This window comes from Hylaeus volcanicus, chromosome 3 (genome assembly GCF_026283585.1).
Source record: "Hylaeus volcanicus isolate JK05 chromosome 3, UHH_iyHylVolc1.0_haploid, whole genome shotgun sequence".
Classification (NCBI taxonomy): domain Eukaryota; kingdom Metazoa; phylum Arthropoda; class Insecta; order Hymenoptera; family Colletidae; genus Hylaeus; species Hylaeus volcanicus.
The window spans coordinates 22256036-22279621 of record NC_071978.1 but is presented as its reverse complement, the minus strand read 5'-3'; the positions used below and the strand labels follow the sequence as shown (position 1 = coordinate 22279621).

Genomic DNA, 23586 nt, shown 5'->3' with positions numbered 1-23586 from the left:
AACTTTACATGTATATAAATTTATAATGAAAAGGTTCATTTGTAAATGTACAATCTGTCGTTTAATTTAGACTCTTCAATAGACCTTGTCGAGACCTGATGGAGCCATGTACAGTAAAGACTGGATAAGTGCAAGACAGGATTGACTGGATAAATGCAAATATGATCTTAATAGATTGATCTTTTTCTTTTTCACTCTCTGTCCTTTTCTACGTTCGACTCGAGTCAAATGTAAACACAGAATAGAAACTCCGACTGGATAAATGCAATGTTGGGTCCCGATTTTCTTGGATTTATCCAATCTTCACTGTGCTCATTTTAATTCAAATATAAATGCCTCGAAACCATCTGAATTTTAATTTCAATCCCCTTGATTGCTCGCTAAACCTACTACTGCCATTCCATTAACCGATTGGTGATGGATCATCATTGATCCCACTTTTCAAAGCTTCATTTGCGTATCAATAGCAACATGACGTGGAAATTCTAAGTGTGCGATACCAATCTGCCACCTGTTGGCAGAGGTGGGTAAAATTCCTCTCTAGATAAGAACTGGTGAATAAATTCACTCGTTATTCACGAAATAAAAATTAAAGCTTGAATTACAAAATGAAATATTTCACAGTGAAGAAATGCAAAATTAAGACTTCAGTATCAGAACTAAAGTATTAGAACTAAATCTAAGTTTCATTTATTCGTCACCTATTATGTGAAACTTTGCCCACCTCTGATTACTAGATGCTCAGGACAAGGACTTTTTTTTTTTTCAAAATAGATTCTTCGATCATCCACAGTCCTTAAGTCGAGAAATAATCGCTATCCCAAGCATCGTCGCTATATCATTACACCATTTACGTTTGCATATAGCCGAGAAGGATACGCGCTGATGCCGATGACCTGTTTTATTTTTAAGATCGCTGACCACATTAACTGTTCTGAATGACAGTCAATTAACTTCAACGCGTGTCCTCGGTCACTCTGTCATTTTTTAACAGAATGATTCTTATCACTAGGATGCCTATTTAACTTTGCAAATCATTTATGCAGTTCTATCGACTTGTTTTCTGGGTCAGATCGTTCCATCGAACACGGTGACCAGACGATCGCTTTATTGCCCTAGCCTAACTGATAATCTTGTTTGCCTTTGATATCGTATCTCTCTTCCAGCCGCTTGCTTTTGTTTTTGCATGTATTTTTTTGTTTATGTTCCATCGATTGTTTTTCCCTTATTTTAGTATAGAAAGGATGTGATTCCCTGTCAACGGATAAATAAATATCGTTTTCACGCATCCACGCTTCGAAAAGTCCGCCTCGAGAGTCTCACGGACGTGAGAAAGTCGAGGCAGGTAAGACGGCCGCGGATTAGACGCCTAATGACACTAGCATCGCCACGGAACGTGTACGTACATCCTTGAGATCGACACTTCGCGAGAACTGGCGTCAAATGCTTGAACGACGTGTTCCTGTCACGCCTGTAATTCTGAACCGCGATTGCGCCACAGAGATGAACGAAATTCTCGTTCAACTAGAGTCATAAATTATTGAATACAGAGGAACAGAATTACTTTCTACATCTAAATATAAATTTATCTGAATGTCCAATGGAATAACAATTGTAGAGTTTCCGTTCGTTCAACTAGTTAGAATTCTTCAGATAAAAATAATTGACTGATTTCGGTGACAAGTACAACGTGATTAATTGTTGATGTATTTCTATTCTAGATTTTGGATTAATATATCAAGTAATTATTAATCCCAACTATTTGTTAACTACGTTCAAATCAGTTAATTATTTTTTGTTCCAACACTTTCCGCGACGTGGTGCGCTCAACGTTGATCCAGGTTAGTTCCGGAGCGTCCCTCCAGGTAGCGCCCTGCGACAATAGGATCCAGAGATCTAGAGATCCTCCGTAGGGTCCTCCAGGCCCTTCAGATCCATTTTTAGGACACCGTAGGCTACGGATAAAGAATTTTCTGATATCTCGATACGTTGACCTTTGAGGAATGAATGATAGGTTAATACTAGGGAAGCTTATGGCAATTATTGGACACTGTTAGGTTCTCATGCGTTGAACATAGAGTCGTAAGAAGGTAGTATTAGAAGGATACTAGAATTTTAAGCTTGGATATCGCGAGGTCGATCTTGGCGCATCTATGTTGCGTTTTGTAATCTCGATACAGGATCCTCTTTGAAACCAAACCATGGTATTGTTTAAACACTTGTTACTTTGAATAATGATATAACGCGTGGTGCACAGAGAGGATTTCCCAAACGTTTCGGGCGGGAAAACTCGTAATTTACAGATGGAAAAATGTTTAATTGTGTTACTTAACGTTCGAGGAGTCAGAATGAGAAATCTCCAGAGGGAACAGGCTGAGGGTATTTTTTGATTTATTTACTTTATTCTTAAAAGTCATCACACAGGGGAGGGGGTTGTAAATTTGGGTAAAGGGAAGCATGCTGGTATCGTATATTAATCAGGTAATAGCCTATCTTTCACCCTGTATTCGTATCTGTATCCTATTGAACTATTCATCCTGATACTTATCGAAGTATAACGAATAAATTAACAAAAGCTCGTGTTCCTTATGTCTTACGTTCAAACTTTATTTTCACTCTATCGTTCTTCGACGTTAGCCTGGATGCGACGATCGATGTGGCAAAACGATACGTTCTAATAAATATATAACGAAAAATCGTGCTCGAGAACTATCTGCTAGTGATGGAACTGATACGATTAGGCGTAATTTAATAACCGAAGTACCTACTCGATAGGAAACATATTCTCATTTCTAATTCCCATTTTTATATTTTTAAATATTTGCATCCTACATCTACACTCTCGTGAGATTATAATTTTAATTATATATTACACCTTTGTGTCGCAATTCTCTGTGAGAAAAGTCGAATCAAATTATTCGATCATTCAGAACAAAACAAAGAAGACAAATCCCTTATTACGTCAAGTATCGAGTAGGTACATCATTCGATATAGTTCCATATCCAATTCTGATTGTGTACTACTGACTCTGTACCATTCCCATCACTAATGTTTACCCTTTCGTAGCGTGTCCTGCCCGCTGTGCGTATCCTTCCGTCGTTTAATCGAGAATCGAAGAGTAGCAACTTCGGCGGTTCTCAGGTTTCTACGTAGCCCTATACGCGATGTAAACATACTTAGCTAACGTGTCTAGATCTGACTAGATAGATCCGCTACTCTTCTCGATCCGACATTTCGTACCACGCTTTTTTCTCTCTTCCTTTCAGTACCAGCCTCGGAATAACCGTCGTCTTAACCCAGTTATGGCTAACGTCCTTCTAAAAGGGTTCAGAATTCGTTAAAAAATTTCGTCAAACCATTCGAACGTGTTCTGTTTTTATGTTAAGCGTGTTAGAGGCTGACGTCCTTGTAGACAGAGAAGCGATTGATGCGATGAGACACTTTTTTCAATGCGAGGTGAACTGTTTAGAAAAAAAAAAATAATAAACAAAAATTCAGCCTTATCTGGGTTAACTGAGATGCGAATTCGACGGAATGCACGGGAGTCACAGAGTCTTTTCTCTCGTGCCTTTCTCGTTATTCCAAGTCGACGCTGGTACCCCGATGACTCTAAGAATTAAACAATGTTAGTCGTGCAGTGCAGTCGACTAACATTAACGTACAATGTACACTGATCGGTTCGACGCTTATAAGCGTCCGTAGCACCCGAAGGATCAACGTTTTGTAATGGTCCATCGATATCTCTGGAACGGTCCACTGCAATTAGGGAAGCACTCGCTTCCCAGACATACTTAAAAAAATAATTCTGAACGTGGATATCTCTTTCCTGAATACTTGTCTAGCGTAGAAGGTGGATCATTGACGAACGCGAATAACCGAGTATCTTCAAGGCTTGTGAACGCATGCAGAAGCTAGCCAAGACAAAGTTAAGCTATTCAAAATTCAGAATTCGTATAATATCGTTAAGTCTTTTGAGTTCATTCCGTTGTCAATGTTTTAAAAAATTCAAGTTGTATTTGTTTCCATTTGTTATACTTGTGTCTGAAATATGTATTTTCTCCACGTCTCAGTCCATGAAGATGCTTAACTATTCCCACTCAGTTAGATCCACCGTAGATCAATCTTTGTATGCATTATCACTGCAGAAGCTACTCTAATAATACTAAAGATTATGGCTAAAATTCGGCGCGTTGGTATATGTATACTCTTTCTCGCAAAACGATCGTCAAACGACAAATAACACACAAAAAAAAAAAGAAATATTAAAGAATATCGTCGCTATCCTTGAGAACGACGTCTATACATCTACATTAATTACCACTAATTGTAAACGTCTAACACGGTGTATATCTCAACGGCAACTAAAAACGAGAACAGTGGAAAAAATGATCGAGCCTGGCGGGAAGATTGGTATCGTAGGAACGTGTTCTCGACCAGCGATACGGGTCCCTCGAAAATCACAGAATAATCATTCGCGACGGTAATGGCGCGCGTAATGGAATGGTTAAGTAATAAAAAAATCGTTTCGTTCGGTGGTCAAACGATCGAATCGATCCTGGAGGAGGGCCAACGATCGGAGAGACCGTTGGAGGTGTCAGCCCTTTAAGGACAGGCGTTTTTAGAGATTCCTAAGGTCACGGGGGAAATTATTTTTAAGGCGTCAATTATTTTTAGTTTGAGGTATTTTGAGTTTGCTAATACACGTGGGTGAATAATAAAAATATGAGGTGTTCTTACTGTAAAAAATGAGTAGCGATTGTTCGTAATTATCTTGAGACACGTGATAAAACAATGTAAATAAAGTGACTTGAATCAAACTAAACAAATTCAATTTTAAAAGAGATGTACGTGTAAATAATAAATCGAAACGTTATCCTATCAGTGGAATAGTATATACATATAACGTCTATGATAGCTAAGTATAGTTTGTCTCCCATGCCTGTTCTTAAAGGGTTAAATAAGGCACATAGAAAACGAAGTGAATTCGTCCGATCGATGTCATCATAATACAATCGATCGTACTCTGATTGCGTCACCTCGAATCACGCGTCTCTCCCTTTTCTCGTCACTATAAACTATATTTTGGTATTCTCTTGACAGTCGAAGCGAACTCGCCATACATCAGTCCGACTAAGGGCACAGAAATAACGATTTCATTTGCAACTCGACGGATAAATCGATGAATCGTTGCTGCAATGATCCTTAGAACGCTTCGACTGGTTTCTCGGCAAAAATTAAAATTACGTTCTTTCGACCCTTTCGTTTAGTATCTAAGAGCCTGAATGAATCACGAGAGCTGCCAGTGCCCGCACTCGCTTTCGTTTAGTCTTCCCGTTTAGGAACGATTTCCCCGAACGCGACAACACACAACTATACCGATAATACTTTGCTCTGGCAAAGAAATTCCCCTAGATGCGTTAGACCAGAAGAAGGATATCTGAAACAGTAAACAGAACCATCGAGTTAGTTTCGAGTAGATCGAGCTCAGTCATGTTTGTCCATTTTGGTGTTTCACTCTCGTTCACGAACGGTAATAGTATATTAACGAAGAATAATTCTATGCCTTCGTGGTACACTATTCATAACTCTAGTTTAACCCTCTGAAGTCACACGTTCTGTAAAAAACGCACCTGTCACAGGGGGTCTCAATGACCTCAGCCGTGTTTAATTTATTAATATATCAATAATAAAAATTCAGAATATTAGTTCGAACCTTTCAGAACGAGAATATCACGGTAACAAATTTTTAATCATTTTTAAAATGGCGAAAAAAATCAGCGAGGAGGTAATTCGTAAGAAAAACATTTTTTACTAAAAAAAAAAAAATTATAACTCTGGCAATTTTTAATGTACTTTCATAAAATTAATAACTTATAGTAATTCTAGCTTAAAGTTGCGCTTGGGGTCATTTTGACCCCGGGTGACCGCGAAGGGTTAAACGGGAGTATTTAGTAATAGTTAACCCCTTAAGCTACGATTTAAGTTCCAACAACCTGGGACCAAAATGTGATGTTTACATTTGCCCCCGAACAATACACCACGGGCCAGGCTCGTGATAATCAGTTTTGGCCCGAATACCCGACATTACAAAATAAAATGAATACGTTGTTTTCTTCATGGTAATAAAAAACACAAATATAATCAGCCGCAGTGTGACCGAGGTAACATTACAAGTTGCACGGTTTTTCTTTATAGATGAATGATAAGTTTACCTTAGGAAGGCAAAGAATTAATTTCTACGCCTAATTAATATGCCTCCAGTGTGCGTCAAACCGAAACTGACGGTTCTAAACTTCAAAAAGGTGGAACTTCGAAAAGGTGGAGATAGACATCTGTGGTCCAAACACCCAGCGTACATTTACAATCGTTCGTCAATGAATCTAACCGAACAGTTTCTTCAAGAGTGAAACCCTCTGGACAGCTCAGCCACCTGGACACTCACCTCACCCTATGAATCCTGCGGCAATCGATATAATGAGAGCTAGAATGCCAGTCATCACCTGTCCAGCCGTCGATACGACGACTGGCGGCGGTAACAAGGATTTCTCGATCACGTTCCCTTGCACGAACTGATCCTCGGCCGTCAACCTGTCGCCATACTTGTTCAACAAGTCCATGATCAGCCCGTTTGACCATCCGAACCCGAGTTGCACCTCGTACTCGCCTCCGCCTCCGTAACCACCCGACACAGTCGCATCGTACTGCGAACCGAAACCAAAATACTCGTTTGCTCGAAAAACCAACGATTGGACATCGTTATCCGTGGCAGCGATCTTTAATTACCTTCTCGAACATGGCTTGGGTCTCGTTGAACGCCTTGTAGTTGCTGCGGACCCATCTCTGACTGATCTCGTAGGCTAGCCTCTCAGCCCAGGGATCTTCGGTATTGTCTAGCGACATGATGACGAAGTATTGCAACGGAGGCCACGCGTTAGGGTAGTCCCACTGTTCACCAGAGTGCTCGTAGGTGGTGGGTATGCCTCCGACGTTCAACATGATCTGACTCTTCTCCAGATACTTGAGCACCTTGGACACGTAGTCCTGCCTTTTGCTGGGATCGTAGCAATGGGTCCAGAGCGGCAATATGTTCGTAGGGTAGAAGTAATCCCTCTTGATGTCGTTCATGATGTCGTAGTCGAGCCAGGCGCCGACCTCGTCGTGCCACAGCACGGCCGTCACCGCCTTCATCCACTCGTCGGCCCTCTTCTTGTAATACGCGGCCTTGGATTCGTTCCCCAGCATCTGGCTGTAGTGCGCCAGCAGCTGCGCATTTCGATATATGATCGAGTTCAGATCGACGGGGATAATGGATCTCGTTTTCAAGTTCGTCAGGTTACCTGGAGAAGGAACTCTCTGAAGTTTCTATCGCGACACTTTCAGAAATCGTTTATTGTGTGCGGGTTGAGACGATCTACGAAGAGGTATGCTTGTTTTCGACGTTATGGTACATGATGGCCTCTTTCGAGACCAATTGTGGTGGCTTCGTGAAGGAATTTTTAATTATTGAATTAGAGATGGGGGTATTCATATTCATAAATTCACATGACGCGGATTTGTGAATACGAATATGAATAAATTTATGATAAACAGCGCGTTGTTTATATCTTTATTTAGAACTAACTCTTCGTTAAATAACGTTAATCACTTACTTACATTGTTTACTATCCCACACAAAATCGTTTTCACTCCAACCAAATGGGTAATTACAAAAATTATGTAATTTATGCAAATAAAATCACGATCCAAGATTCATTATCCAAGATGCTTATACGTATTCCAGAGCTTCGTATACGTGTTTATTAACACAACTATAATGTTTTTTATAATAGTAACAACAATGATTGTTTTATTTGCATAAATTACAAAATTTTTCTAATTACCCGTTTGGTTGGAGTGAAAACGATTCTGTGTGGGATAGTAAACAATGTAAGTAAGTGATTAACGTTATTTAACGAAGAGTTAATTATAGATAAAAATGTGAACAACGCGCTATTTATTGATATTCATATTTACGAATATAAATACCACCCCCATCTCTATCTTGAATTGGTACAGGTATGATCTTCGAAATTGTTTCGTTAACACGTTCACTGTTAGAATAATAATTGTGAGAATTCTTACGAGGCTAAGCTTCTGTTTCTATACAATTAGAAATGATGCAATCTAAGATCTATAGTAGTGCTTATCCAAGCTCTTTAAAATTCACCAATTCTATCCGAGATTTATTTTTTGTGGCATCTGACCTTTAGGATTAATTTATTTAATTTCTTAGTGAAAATCCTTGTCACCCCATATACGTCTATGCGTTAATAAGGGACTTTTCGATTTTCAATTTGTACATCGAAAACTAATTTCTTTGATACTAAAAATGGGATTGTTTACTGAATATCTTCCCACGCGTAACATATTCGCTGATATCAGTAAATTATATTTTTCATGCTAGTGAACTTGGGTACGATTCTTCCAGAACGTCGTTAAGCACAGATCGCTCTATTACCTTTGTTCGTGCCGTCGAGTATGAACCAACGACTGGAAAAGTCCCAGCCAGACTCAGCAGCAGTCTTCAGCTCCGAGTAGTAGTTCTCCTTTTCCTCGTTGGTGCGAAAGCTTTGACTCGTCAGATAATCCTCTCTGGTTGAGAAAACCACCCCAATTGTTAAACGATCGAACGTGACGTCGAACTCGTAAATAAAAACTCGAAATAAAAATTCTGTGAACGTTGACACCGGCGCAGTTCACCGGTGATGCAAGCCGGCGTCGACGTGTTAATAGGGGAAATTTAAAGGCTTATTATTAAGCGTTTTTCGTGATTTTTGTTACAGAGAAAAATTTGCTTAATTTTCTTTGAACTTTTAGAATATTTTAGGTATCCTCTAGAGCACATTTGTTTCGAAAATGTTTTAAGAGAAAACACCATATCTCAAAGATTACCCTGTGAAATAAATTGAAAATATTAGGTTGTCCCAAAATTTCTTTCGTAATTTGCACTCGATTATTTTGTGCGGTAGTGTTTATGTAAATAGACAATCTAATTTCATAGATGTTGATGTTGTAACAGTAATGGAGCAAAATGAATCATACACTATTCAATAATGTATCATTAGACATAAAATATTGTGTATGTATTACTTATTAATAAAACGAAAGAAACTTTTGGGACAACCTAATGTTTCCAAACGTACTCTGAAACATACATGAAATATTCTCAAAGTTATAAGAACATTGGATAAAGTCTATTTTGTACAAAAAAATATCCCAAAAAACACTTAATACTTGACCTCCTCGTCCTCCCTTTTCTGAAAGAATTCAAATAGAAAACACGTTCTTTAAGAAACAAAGAGGGTACGAATATTTATGTGACTGATTAATTGTTCTGAACGTATCCTACATCTCTTCAGTCCCCATTTAAAAATTCTATTCTTAAGACCCTTACTTGTAGGACTCAGGTCGCGGTCCAGAGGACTCCTCGTAGTACCTAGCCAGGGTGTACTTGGTCCCATCCATCTCGACCTCGACCGTTCGATTGGTCATCCAGAAGTCGAACTCCTTCTCCAGGAGGTGGAAGTTGTCTTCCAGCCACTTGTAGTCGCGAGTGGTCTTCAGGTACTCGTCGACCATGGGGATCAACAACGGTGGATGGGATCTCATCGTGTAGTAAATACGTCCTCCGTTTGGTATCAAGCCGATTTTATCCACCAGCGTGACGAAATTGGTCAACATCCCCTTCACAGTGGTGTACATCTCCGATAGAAGGAGTCCTTTGATGATCCAGTACGAGTCCCAGTAATAAAATTCACGAAAACGACCGCCGGGAACGATCACGGGATGGGGCACGTAGATGATGGAGTATTGCTCCTCGTTGATTCTCACGTCGTCCTTCATCTTTCTACCGAGCATCTTCCAGATATGGTTCAAATCGAAAGCGAACTTCCGCAGATTTTCATCCGATATCTTGCTGAGGAATTTAGGGTGGGTGGTCCAATCCGCGGGGTCCCACTCCTCGAACTCCGATCCTTCGGGATCGAAGGTCTTGTTCACGAATTGCTCGATCTGTTGCCTGGTGGGTAGTTGATCCGTCTTCTCCATGAAGTCGCGGAACAACGCCAGGGTTTGGTTGGGCGAGTACTTCATCTTCATATCCACGAAGGTCTTCGAGTCCTTGTAGATCGACGCCATCTGTATCGTGTGCAGGAGGTCGCCGTGGCAGTAAATGTCGCTGGAAAGCCACACACACGCTCGATACGATCTCTCTTTTGCCACGTTGCAATTTTCGTGTGCGTTTTTTTCGCGGGATAAAGGGCGTGTCTAGTGATTTTTTTGGCGGGAGGAACGTTGAGTTTGGACAATTGAAAGACTGGGGGAAAGGATCTCGTTGCGCGATCGCACGAAATCGAAACGAGCCACGCGGAACACGGTTGGGTAAAATGATGTTTGCGCACTCAAGTTTCTTTGCAGGGACTTTCTATGCACGGTGTGCTATAATGTAATAGTGTGAAATTGATCTTTTGATGGTTCATTATGTGTAGAAGACGCGTCTTCGCTCGCAGATCTTAATAGCGTGTCTTCTAAATAAAATAATCCCGAAAGAAGTGTAATCTGAGGGACAGAGTCGTAGATTCACTGTTTTTTGGCGTATCAAATATATTATAGTTTGTGTATGGACGCTCGCAGGTCTTAATAGTGTGTCTTCTAAATAAAATAATCCCGAAGGGAGTGTAATCTGAAGGACAAAGTCGTAGATTCACTGTTTTTTGGCGTATTAAGTATTTTATAGTTTGTGTATGGACGGTTAGGTGGGATGCTTTACGTGTTGCAACGTAGAAAGTTCTTCTGGGTCGATCTAAGACGATTAGTATAAGTGTTTTGACTCTTGGATCACTCCCAAGGTCTTCGCGATGTTTTTCATTCGGTGGTAAATGTTTTTCGTTATCTTCGGAACGGCCTAGTTCTGAATGTGATCACACGAGCGGAACTCTGGTGGGGCTTGCTTTGTTTAGCCATCCTGTTTAGAATACCGATACTTCCACATTATTTTTAATGATATCATTATCGTCCGGAGGAATTCGAGCGAATGTAGGCCGAAGAATCCATTCTTTTCTGGCGGACAAAATTACACCGAATCTTCCCTTATCGTTGTCTAAAGGTGTCTGCCAAAAACAGTGAATTTTTGTTAGTGTACTAAAAAACTAGAGGCAGTGGTTCCTGAGTGGCTTTGGATGCGTTTCAAATCTAGTGACGAGAATGAATTTTTATCTATGCGCTGTTTTCGTTAATTCTAGATGGATTTTTAATTAGTTATACGTTATGTTTCAACCCTGTAACCTCTGTATATTTGTATAATAATGAATTTTTCCCCAAAATGTAGAGGTAGTGATTATGCAGTGACTTTGGTTGCGATTCAAATCTAGTAATCAGAATGAATTTTTATGTATGCGTTGTTTTCGTCTAATCTAGATGGATTTTTAATTAGTTATGCGTTATGTTTAGACCCTGTAACCTCTGTATATTTGTATAATAATGAATTTTTCCCCAAAATGTAGAGGCAGTGATTATGCAGTGACTTTGGTTGCGATTCAAATCTAGTAATCAGAATGAATTTTTATGTATGCGTTGTTTTCGTCTAATCTAAATGGATTTTTAATTAGTTATGCCTTATATTTCAACCCTGTAACCTCTCTATATTTGTATAACAATGGATTTTTTCCCAACTCTCATAATAAATGATTAAATAATAGCAACTAACAAATAAAAGCATTAAAATGCTTATTATTTTGTTAACTTCAGTGGAGTGCACTAGTTGCAAAATACGAGCGCAAAGTCGAGACACTAGTGGTCGTTGAGAAAATCCTTATCGTGATAGCGTCGAATGTGCCCCCCGTAATCGGCCTAATATTTATCGCGAGCAATCTAGATATCCGTTACAATGACGGACCTGCGACGCACTTGGTCCCGCGGCGTCGTCACGGCGTCGACTCGTCTCGTGAAGGAGGAAGCGCGAATTGAAACTGCGATCTAACGACATTTTGATTCGTGAAACGAGAGCGGACATCGCGCGACCTGATTTTCTAGACCCCCATGGGTTGATCTGGCGAATCGTCTTCGAGTTCCTGGACCGAGATGCGGAGCAAGGTTGCCTAAATTGGACCACGACTTTTTTTTTTTATTCCCGACCTTAAAACGTGCGATCGGGTTAATCCTTAAATCGGGTTAGTTCGAGTCTATTCATCTATTAGAAATTTATTTGTTTGTGTTCTTGCTTCCATCTACTTACTACACCTGCTTCCCTTAAAACCGAGTCTTCTGATAAGAGGTTTTGCGACGTTTGTGCGTCTTATCGCGCGGTTCACGGCACCGCGACGCCTCGGCGCGTCTATCGACGTTCCAGCGTCTCGATTCGAATCGCAGCTCCGGAGATCTCGCGCGTCGTCTCGCTAAGGTCACGTTCATTGGACTTGCGGAACACGTTAATTTAAAACTCGACGCGAGCACGGTTTCGTAGTTCATTGCTAAGGCCATTTCTCTGACTCGTTTGCCGTGGAACGAGATTGCTCCTACACGAGGTGCAATTCCTTCTTCGTCGTTTAAAGTAGTATTTATCCTTGCTACTTCTTCAAATGCGGTAGACAGATTTATTTTCTTTAACGTCTCGTCTTCGGAATTAATTCACTTAGTTAGAAAAGCCCCATCACTTATATTTGGTTGACTTACAAGGAAAGCTTTTTAGGTGTCCACCTCCAATTGTTTTGATTTTTGGATATGTTTTAGAGGAAGTTATACGTATTTTTTTATATTAGCCTGTTTTCATATTTAGAGGGTGAAACGATCACCTACAGTTTCAACCGCGATAGGCTATTATTATAGACAAATTACTTTTTACAAAATTTAGAGCCAGATTTTGTATGCAGACAGAAAACCATGAAACTTTTTCTTGAAGAGTTTTCTTCTATCTATGATTGTTTCGGATATAGCTCCTATAGGTCGTTTCACCCTCTAAATATGATACCTTATTTTTCAGTCCTTCAGAACATATCCGAAAATCAAAACAATCGGAGGTGGACACCTAAAAAGCTTTCCTTGTTAGTAACCTATGTGTTGATGACTTACTTTGCTCATTAAAACATAAGTAAGTCTTCTTAAAAAAAAACAAAAACAAAAAAAAACCTCAAAGTTTAACACAGAAACATACTTTAAGGCTTCCAGAAAAGTATATTCCACATCAACGAAGACTCTAAATCATTTTATTAAAATACCGTAATCTACTCATACCCCAAGAGTTCTTAGAAATAAAATGTTGCGATCGATCGATCGATATTCCTCGTTATCAATGACGCGAGTAACCAGAATGTTGCAAAACACTTTCCTGCCGACGCTGAAATTTCGTTACAATTTCTCGCAATATCTTTCTTTACGGAAAAACGAAAGTCGATGAAAGATCGATCGATTTGATTTCGATCGCAAGACCCGAAGAAACATTTAGCGAAATGAATCACGAGACGATGCGCGTGCTCGCGGAAAAAAACGCGCGGGCGAATGAATCTGGCCATCGATCAGAGATCTATTTCCGGTGGGGGAGAAATTCAACGAGACCGTGGATCGATTAAATGGTCGCTTCTGACGGAACCGTCAACTATTTTTGGGGACGGTGACGCGACGCGCGGCGACGGTGGGCGTCGCGAGCCGCAACGTCCCGTGACACGCCCGAGAGACATCGTGACTGATGACTCGGTCAGCTGTTCGCGTCATTGGATGTGGCCCACGTGGCATTTGTTGTTGCCACAACCGCACGGTGCTCTAAAGATCGCTAACTGATTTATAATTACTCACTTTCTTATTTAAAGGAATAAGAAAGCCCTTTGGAAAAGAAATAAAATAAAATAAAAGCGATATTGTGAGGAAAGAGCCGAGTTTGGGCATTCAAATATGAGTTGAATTATAAAATCAGCCATTAAGAATAGAAACTAAGAAATATCAATGTAAAACGTTTAGAAGAGGAAATGTAAAAAGCAGCACATAGTGCAAAGTACTTCTACGAATGTACGCACTTTAATTTAATAAACAAACGAACAAACAAAGAAATATGAGTTGCCATCTATTAGCGATCTGAGCAAAAGGGATCGAACTCCCTCCGATCTTTTTCACACAGGTCTGTGGAACAAACGACAGCCGAACAGTTGAAAAAGAAAAACGGTGTCTGTTGACAGCTTGTATAGAGATATTAGATCGTCCCATAAGTTCGTGCTGAAGACTGTGTCGAAATTTAATAAAAAAATCACAGAAATTTTCTAGGAACTGTATAAAGACTATGCGAGACAGGTGAGAAACTATTGTGAAATGAGACAGATTATCTTTTCTTGCGACACAAGAATATAAGAATAATATGTTTCACATATTAGTTTGAGAAATAGAAGTATAAATGGCACGAACTTTTAGGACGACCTAACATATTAAAGAGAATAATAGAAGTAATTTGGTGTGTGCTTAAATTAATAATGGGACCACCCCGGAGACATGCTCTACAAGATCCAACAGGTTTCATTCCGATTGGTCAAGCCATCTCGGCGTAATTGAGTAACATACATAAAAAAAAAGAAATAAAAAAATAATAAATATACATGTCGAATTGAGTAACCTCCTCCTTTTCGAAGTCGGTTAAAAATTTAAACTATTGCATCTACAACCTTTGTATCCAAGAAGTCCTACAGATATGTACACGTCCAAGCTCACAGAGTGCTAGAATATTCAGTGTTCGAGCCTAAGCTCGAAGAATCAAAGCAACCGCACAGTTTTACAATTTAATTGTCGTGTTCCGCGAGTCATGGCTATTGCGCAACGCGCTGTTGCTTATCGCGACACGAGTTCGGCGATGCTTTGTTATCCTCGCGCTATAGATCCAGAGATTCGTTCCCAAACAAAGAGTCTCCTCCTGATGTGTGCCACTGAATCCCTTTGGGAGACTTTTAGGATTGTGTGGCGGACGATATTTATTCGAGGTATTGTCTTGTCCAGAAAGTTCGTGCCAATTTTTAAGAAACATTCAAAGACACGTTTGAATTTTTACCATTTCGTTCCACAACTTTTCCACCTTTTAAGGGGATGTCCACATGTTATTTGTTTTCAACCATTCCGGTATATTCAGACCTGTACCGCCTACTAAAAATCGGCATGGACTTTCCAGACAAGCCAATATTTATTCGTGGAGTTTAGCAGTGGCATGAGCACGTGGCGGTCACTTCAAACCGGTGCCGCAGGGAAAGGACACGAAGGCAAAATTTTGCCCCTGATTCGATTAAATTCATTCGGGGTGCGATGTTCTCGGTCGGCAATAGAACGAGGACACGAATGAGGAAGGGAGCAGGCACCTGAATCATTGTTCGTGCGATCGGGTCGGGTCCAAACGAAACAAAAATACGTAAAATAAAAATGAAAAATAAATTTAAAGAAAGAGAAAAAAAAAGAGTTGGACGAAGCCGTCAGCGACGTACTTGATCAGTGTTTGTGGTACTTACCTCTCGCAGGGAGGCGGTTTGTCCGCGCTAGCGCAACTTTGAAGAACGACGAGGAACGCGAGGAACGACGCAGCATACAGCAGGCAATTCATCGAGGCAGAGGCCGTGGAGCTCGGGGCCATTTTCTCGCAATTAGCGATCTCCGCTCGACGCACGATCGCCCGTTTGCGTTTTTTTTTTTACCTTCGTTCTCTTTTTTACTCAGAGGTGCGCGCAACGATACGCGCTCGACTGGCCCTCTCCGCCTTTATCGTTTAATTTAAATGTTTATTTCTGTCGAAAAGAAATAAAACCACGGTTTTCCTATTTTCCCTTTTAGTTCGTGTTCTCGAAAGAAAGAGGCCACGGCGTGTCTCTGCGCTCTTTTCGCGCGATACTTCAAAGATACTTTCGTGCGATTCTTCCTTCTTATGATTTATTTTCCAGCTCTTGATCGATCGACACGATTATCGATTTCTTTTATCTTTCGTCCTTCCTCTCTCTCTCTCACTCTCTCTCTCCCCCTCTCCCGCGCTTAGATTCTCACTTTATATGTATATTCGATCGTTCTTTTTCCTCGGCCTGCCTGCTTTTCGTGTATTTCTGTTTTGTCTATTAGCTTTTTATTTTTCCTATTTTCGTACTTTTTGGTTCGCTAGCAACATGGAAAGGACGAGACGCGAGACGATACTCGAGGTTTCCTTACTTTTTGGTGATCTTTTGAGGTAGCAGACCTGCTGTTCTTCGCAGCCTGCGAGACCGTTTCAGCTCCAACTGCAAGGCCGCATCTTCCCTGCAACACGTAATTAAATGGATCAATTAATAAGCGTGCCTACGTAAGAAGCGATAGGGCCTAACGCACCTTCTAAAGAAGACACTTAACCCTTTGCACTCGAGAGGTGACACTCAGTCACCATTAGGTTTCACGCAACAAATCTACAATACCTAATGTTTCTTTAGGTTTAATTTCTTTGGAGCTCGAAGTGTCGATAAAATGATTGTCCATTGAGGTAAAGGTGACCTTATTCTCAAATCTAGGATAGCTTAGAATTCATGGCAATAGAATACTAAGAAACATCTCGAGTGCAGAGGGTTAATTTAAAAAACTTTTCCAGCACAAATCTCAAATGTGTATTAAACACACTGCCAACTTTTAACGAAATATTCCACAGAACAACATCGCTCGACCACTAGATTCACTCTTGAGTATCATAAAAATCCTCGACAGCACAGGCGAGTCTACGTCAAATGCAATCTTCACGACCCTGCACAGTAGGTGCAAACATCTCACTACTGAGCGGTATAAAATGAGCAGAATTCTAAACCAGATAAAAATTCTCTACAAACACACCAAAAGATAGGGTCTCCACTCACTATTTCTCTAAACGTAAAAACGTAAAACATATGCTTCCCTAATAACTGCTTATTCCACGACAGCACAGGCGAGTCTACGTCGGATGCAATCTTTACGACTCTGCACAGTAGGTGCAAACATCTCACTACTGAGCGGTATAAAATGAGCAGAATTCTAAGCCAGATAAAAATTCTCTACAAACACACCAAAAAATAGGGTCTCCACTCACTATTTCTCTAAACGTAAAAACGTAAAACATATGCTTCCCTAATAACTGCTTATTCAGCTAACTTTTGAATGAAAAAACACCCTAATAAATAAACCTCTGCATCACTCTATGCAGCCATCGTCCATTATTCTAATAAAATTTTGCCCATTTCTGTGAGAACTTACTGGCTAACACGAACGAATCCGATATCTTTTTAATTTCTTCCTCACTTAATAACCTCGCCGATGACAACGACACGCGTCTGACTAGTTGCACTCGATCGACTAACGAGCCAACAATTTCTTCTTTCACTTGGCGCGAATCGAGCAGCGGTCTGCCCGCGCAGACAGCCGGGGATAAACCGATAATAAAGAACAAAACACGAATGGTCGCGTGACGATCGTTTGTACGGACCGACAGGTTACGAATTTAATTCGACTGGTTGCGCAATCTATGCTTCTGAAAGCAGCGAGATCCGAGCTGATCGACGGAAATCGGGGATTACCAATCACCGTTCCATTTAACGGAAACGCGACAAAGGCTCGAAACGCATCCGCGTTTTCCAGGTTCACGGTCTATTCTGTTTTTAGGAACCAATCGGATGGGTCCAAAGACCCCTGATCGAACCGATACGAACTGATTTCGTTACTTAAGAGGTCTTAATTATTATTCGAATTGAAATAAACCGACCGTTCGAATTGAAATAAAACGTAGACACTACAGAGAAACTGTTTTTCCTACACGACGCACTTGTGCACAGAACCCAAAGCGTTACGTACCTGTTTTCTTTGGAACTACGAGAGATAGCGACGGAATTTTTTTTTTTTTGCGATTTTTATTGGTCTGTTTTACAGCTCTTTATATGGCTGATAAGGCACCAACTACGGACCCTGAAGGAGCTCCATTTTTTTATGATAGAATGTCAATAAGAAATTCAGCGATTAAGATTGGGTGAAGACGTTTCCATTATTTATCTGGGGCTGTCTCTTAATGTAGATAAAAAAAATTCTGTATTTCTAAGATCCATTAAGGAAAGAGAAAATTATTTTTGCATTAACCGCGATTAGTTTTTGAAATGTTCGTACCGATTTAAAGCTCAATCCCCTTGCCTCTATTACATTTTTATTTGATACTTTACCAACAACATAAAAAATTTACGCGCTGTTTCTAACCGAAATAATCGAATGAAACAACTACGTTATAAAAAGGTCACAGCACCATTGGAGATAATTATTTTCGCGCCGAATCTGACAGTTGCCATCAGAATTGTTGCGGTAGAGCGTTATTCGTGATTGCTCCGATTTGAAAAATTGCGGATTGTAGGATTAACGTTTGCGAGCCTTTAAGAATGATCTCAACACGGTGACCGTGCAATATTGTACGCGGTACCTGTAAAGTACACGCACGAAATCAGCCTGATAAAAATACCTACTCAAAAGCGATAGGACTGTTCGCGATTCGACATCTGGCACCGCTCGTATACATCGAGTTATCTCTGGATCGACGTTCAAGCCTGATAAGATCGACTCGCGAGCCAGACTTCAATTCTCTTAACCCTTCGTTGCATAATGTTACCAATTGGGAACCCAAGGGAGAATTCGTTGGATTTTATTTAATTAGAATTACTTGTGTCCGCTATTAATTCAACAGGTGTGCATGCCAATGTCTTTTTACCAGACTGAGAATATTTATGGAGGAAAAATGGCCTCTGGGTCTTGCATGTGCGCTTACGAATATAAGCTTTCTCCTCGAGGAGTCCACTGAAGTATATCTCAGGGCTACTTAAGAGAAAACAAATTTTATAATGTTTTTCCTCGTGAGTGAGTGCCTTTCTATTTTATTTATGTAACGAATGGTTGTGTTTCTTTTTCTTTTCTGTTATATTGTTATTGTTTCCCTTTCTCATAATTAATATCACGACTTAAGTCCACAATCTACTGAATCCCCATATTGGACAAATTATAAACTTCCATGGAGGTTTAAAGGAAAAAAAAAAATAGAACTTCCTTATGAGGTCTGTTGATTCTTCTTTATATTTTTGGAAATTTTTTCTCCACGGGTTCTTTCTTTTCTTTTCTTTTACAATTCTAGCACGTTTCCTTTTTAGAATCTGTTTGTCCTGTAACCTGAAGATGACCAAAACGTTCGTTCGGAAAATAGTGTGCAAGGCATATTTTCCCATGGCTGATCTAGTACGCCTACTTAATCTAGTAATTCCAGAGATGGTCGAAACCCTAGGCTTCGTATAAATCTGAAGTTTGCCGATGTGATTGTCTCGTTTTCCTCTTTGGAAAATGTTCAAAAGAGGAAACGAGACAAACATATCGGCAAACGTCAGATTTATTCGAAGCCCAGGGTTTTGCCCATCTCTGAATAATAGTCACGTATTTAAATAATAATTCGTCCACAGAATCACACTCTCGGGTTTACCCGAAACTACCCTTTAATTCTGCGGTACCGTTGCAAACTGAAGAGAAGAAATTCTGCCACGGAATTTATTTCCACGTGTGTGTGTGTTTGTCGTTCGCGGTTGTACTGGATATTTCAACGATATTATCAACAGATAAAATGTATACGCATTTGGTAAAGATGCGTATAATCGTCTACGTATACAAATAAAATAAAAGATTTGTATACGTAGTATACGGCTGATAATCCAGTGGTGGGGATAGCCAAGCGTCTCTTAGACAGTAGACAGCGTCTCCTTTACACCCCTATCCCAAAACAAACTACTTAAATCTAATTACACCTGATCATACTACTGATGTAATTTTTAATTTCTAAAAGGTTGAAACACGACACCCTGTAGGTTCGTCGAATAAATGAACCAGGGAATGGTTTGCCTCGTGAATTTTATAAAAATACGCTAAAATTCGCGCAGTGGGGAGGTTTTATACCATGGAAGCGTTACAGTGGATAATATAGTGTTGCCAATTTGAACTCGACAATCGTCGAGATCTGTCACGGCGAGACGAGACGAGGAGAAGGTGCCGAGAGCTGGACGCAAATGGGACGCACCGAAAAAGACGTTCTATTCGCGGCTCTCAATGGGAGGCTGAGGTTTTGACGCAATGGTCGTTTAAAAATAGCAACCCCGCAACGAGACGCGAATCAACGCACGTACACGACCCGCCACCCATCTCAAACTGTCGAACAGAAGCGTTCACCGATTCCAGCTAACTCCGAAACATTATGCAGTGATCCCACGTGGACGAAATTTTGTGCGAATAATAAAGAAAATCAAGGCACGGTAATTTCTTCGCGAGAACCGTTCAATTGCACAGTTAATAGTTAATCATGAGTAGACAGCGGATCTTTATGCATTTATAGGAAATTTAAACGTCCAAGAAACTATAAAATGCAAACAATATGCAAGAATATGAAAAAGATTGAAAATAAAGTTCATGTTATGATACTTGCAGAATAAAATAAATTCCTATTTAGGTTAAATTTTTGTAGGCACGTTCGCGAGAAGATTTTATTTTGCACAAAGATCCCCAGTCTAATCATAAGTTAAATTCCAATTTCTATTCGACGAATAATACAAATGGGCAATTAGTACTCATTATTCGCAAACGTGAATGAAACGAGAACAAGTTTACGAGGACAGTTGTACCATAATGAGAGCACAGCTGAGGAGCGACAAGGGCAAAAGTCTTTATCATCGATTGCCTACGTAACGAGCACTTGTCTTATTTCTGATGGAAATTGTCGGTATCGGACTTGATGTGATCGATAGACGCGTGTCACAATAAGCTTCAAACGGCTTGCAACGATTCCATTCAATGGAACGAATTTTCTGGCCTAAATGCGTCGATGATATTTAAACTAATAGACAATTTCTCATGCATCGACTGCAATTCTCCGAGTGGATTAAAGCGATCAGAGGAATTTCCATCGACTACAAACATAAATTCAGAGAGAGCCTGTTGCGAGGAATGATTCGTCAGATTTATTGCACTCGCGGATTAATTGAAATTTCAAGGTCCGATGAAGCAATTTCTACGTCGCGATACTCTAGAAATTAGAAATTGGTTAAATGGAAAGGGCAATTAGGATCCCTACATTTAAATAAAATAAGTATGCATGTTTTCATGATCCCTCCGATTCGGTGATATTTACTATTTTTGATTCAAGAAGAAGCATCACTTTGTTGCATCTCGGATCTTCGTCTGGTCTTATTGTTCGATGCAATGTTAGTAATCGTTTGCACAGTCTGTTCAAACTGTTATGCGCTAATAAAGTGCCGATTAGTTGGGACCTGTTCCTAGAAACTAGATAAGCAGTAGCTCCTCGTAACGACGATACTCCATAGAAGAAACTCCCGTTTAACACTTTCGCTGCGAACGAAAATAAAGTAGCCGTTCGTTGGGAACTGCAATTATGATATTTTTTTTAATGAAAAATTTCTTACAAATGTTCTAATATGATTATTTCGGAAAACATATATTTGTGGTAATTTATTTTATATATAATATGATTGCCGAACAAAAAAAAAGTAAAAACTGAAAAATAATAAAAACAACCATATATTTTCAATTGGACGCACATGTGCGTCATCCGCAGCGAAAGTGTTAATCTCTTAACACTTTATTTACCGGGAATCTATTTATAGGCTTTTTAATTCCAGAATATAGTTATTCGAATTTATTTACTCTGTTGGTGGTTGTCTACTTACAATATTCAGTGTTTGGAAACAGACTTGGCTTTCGATGTGCCTAACAACAGTATGGAGGAATTATTGTCAGCCTAGATTGGCATATGTTACTGTAGAAAATTCTTTTTTTTTTCTTTTTTTAATTAAAGGTTGTTTCTAAATAGCTCGGTAGATAAAGTATTAAGAATATCATGAATCTTGAACATATCATCTCCAGTAATTCCACAAGCGACTATTAAGAAGCTGCCAATCCAATCGAATAAACGTCGCGAATGAATCACCGATCGGTAATTTTTATTTCTACTCATCATCCATCCCATCTCTGCCCCCTCTCAACGGAGAATACCTGGAATTATTGAATCAGGTGCGAACCAGTCGTTCGCGTAGAAACAGTGAAAAACAAATAGCTCGATCTGCAGTGGAAAAAAAAAATTGAGAAAGAGGCAATCGAGATCGCGATGAAAGTGAGAATCGAGCTAATCCTTGGTGTGCGCAAGAGCTCGTCTCGTTTCCGTGATAAAACGGCAACGTTATCGCGTCGTGAAGAGCTGGATCGCATCCGTACCTCGTCTCCATCGAGAAGAAACATCAAATTGTGCTGTCTATTTCTGTCGTTAAACGACACCGATTCACGTACGCTCGCGTCGTGAACCACGCGGACGACACGTGCGCCTATTCACCTTCCTCGACTCGCTCGCCTGGGAAATCTTTCTCCTCGATCGTTTCTTCTTTTTCTCACGAGCGATCGATAACGAGGAGACGCTCTTAATTGTACTTCTGAGTCGCTAACTGAGGTAGAAGAGCGATAGAAATTGACTTTTAAAAAAGTTGGCTTGTGTCACTGGAGAAAGATCGAAAGTTGGTGTAGTTTTTTCTCTATTTCTTAACACTTTATCTACCGGGATATTTAGAAACAGTCTGTAATTAAAAAAAGAAGAATTTTCTACAGTAGTAAATCTAGGCTGACAATAACTGCTTCATATTGTTAATAGGTACAGTGAAAGCCAAGTCAGTTCCCAAAAACTGAACATTGTAAATAGACAATCATCGACAGAGTAAATAAATTCGAATAACTAAGTACTGAAATTAAAAAGACTATTTGTGTTCCTCGCCATGGGGCGGCGCGGTGGTACGCGCCATCTGATAGACACGCGATCGTGAGCCACTGCTGGTACATGCCGCCCAATGAGCATATAAGCGTGAGCCACCAACGGTACACGCCGGCGTGAACGTGTTAAATCCATGCTAAGTTCGCCATAAGAAGGAACAGAACTAACTTCTACGCCTAGTAAATGTGATAGAAAATGTAACATGTATCCAGAAAAGGAGGAATACGATCGACTATTGTATACCTTCACTTTCCAAAAATTTCAAAATTCGAAAATTCACTTTCCTTCTGTATTTGTTACAACTGGCTTTTTAACTTGATGTCTGTCGTTCGCGTACAAGAAAAAGAGGCACATTAAAGCGACGTCATCCGCGATTCTCCGTTTCGAGGAAAGTAGACCCCGGTCCAAAGACGCTCTGACGCAACTACGATCCAGCTGATCGTTCCGAGCGTCGTAACAGTGACCCATTATCCTGTATCCCGTAATTTACTCGGTTAACATTCCAACAGTCGCTCTCACACATGAATGATTTTACTTTTTCGAACGCCAAGTCATCGTCCACTCGACTTATGTCACCTCCGCGCAGACTTGCGTCTTGCGTCGTATATTGAGAATGATATTTACGTCTTCCTAGCGAGAATAGCCCTGAAGTACCCTCGCACGCGAAAGAGAAACGAATCTAAAGAAGTTCGGTTCAGTTTCTACTAAATCTAGCTTCGTATTTATATACGAATATCGTTTCCTAGGGCTACAATGTCGCCAAGAAATTTTC

The 23586-nt window shown here is 40.1% G+C and overlaps 1 protein-coding gene across 9 annotated transcripts in view; it reads right to left on the bottom strand.

Moving 5' to 3' along the window:
- Positions 1-23586, bottom strand: part of LOC128874083 (trehalase-like) — a 60266-nt gene that overhangs the window by 4546 nt on the left and 32134 nt on the right. For 4 of the 9 annotated variants that reach the window (XM_054118370.1, XM_054118375.1, XM_054118371.1 and 1 more), the window contains 5 exons: positions 15508-16279; positions 9435-10217; positions 8499-8632; positions 6785-7338; positions 6449-6702 (listed from right to left, as the gene is read on the bottom strand). In XM_054118370.1, the coding sequence (XP_053974345.1) occupies positions 6449-6702; positions 6785-7338; positions 8499-8632; positions 9435-10217; positions 15508-15629 (1847 nt within the window). In that variant the 5' untranslated portion in view covers positions 15630-16279. Of the gene's footprint in view, positions 1-6448; positions 6703-6784; positions 7339-8498; positions 8633-9434; positions 10218-15507; positions 16280-17233; positions 17444-23586 lie in introns of those variants that run through there. The other 5 variants (XM_054118365.1, XM_054118366.1, XM_054118367.1 and 2 more) reach the window with 2 other exon arrangements.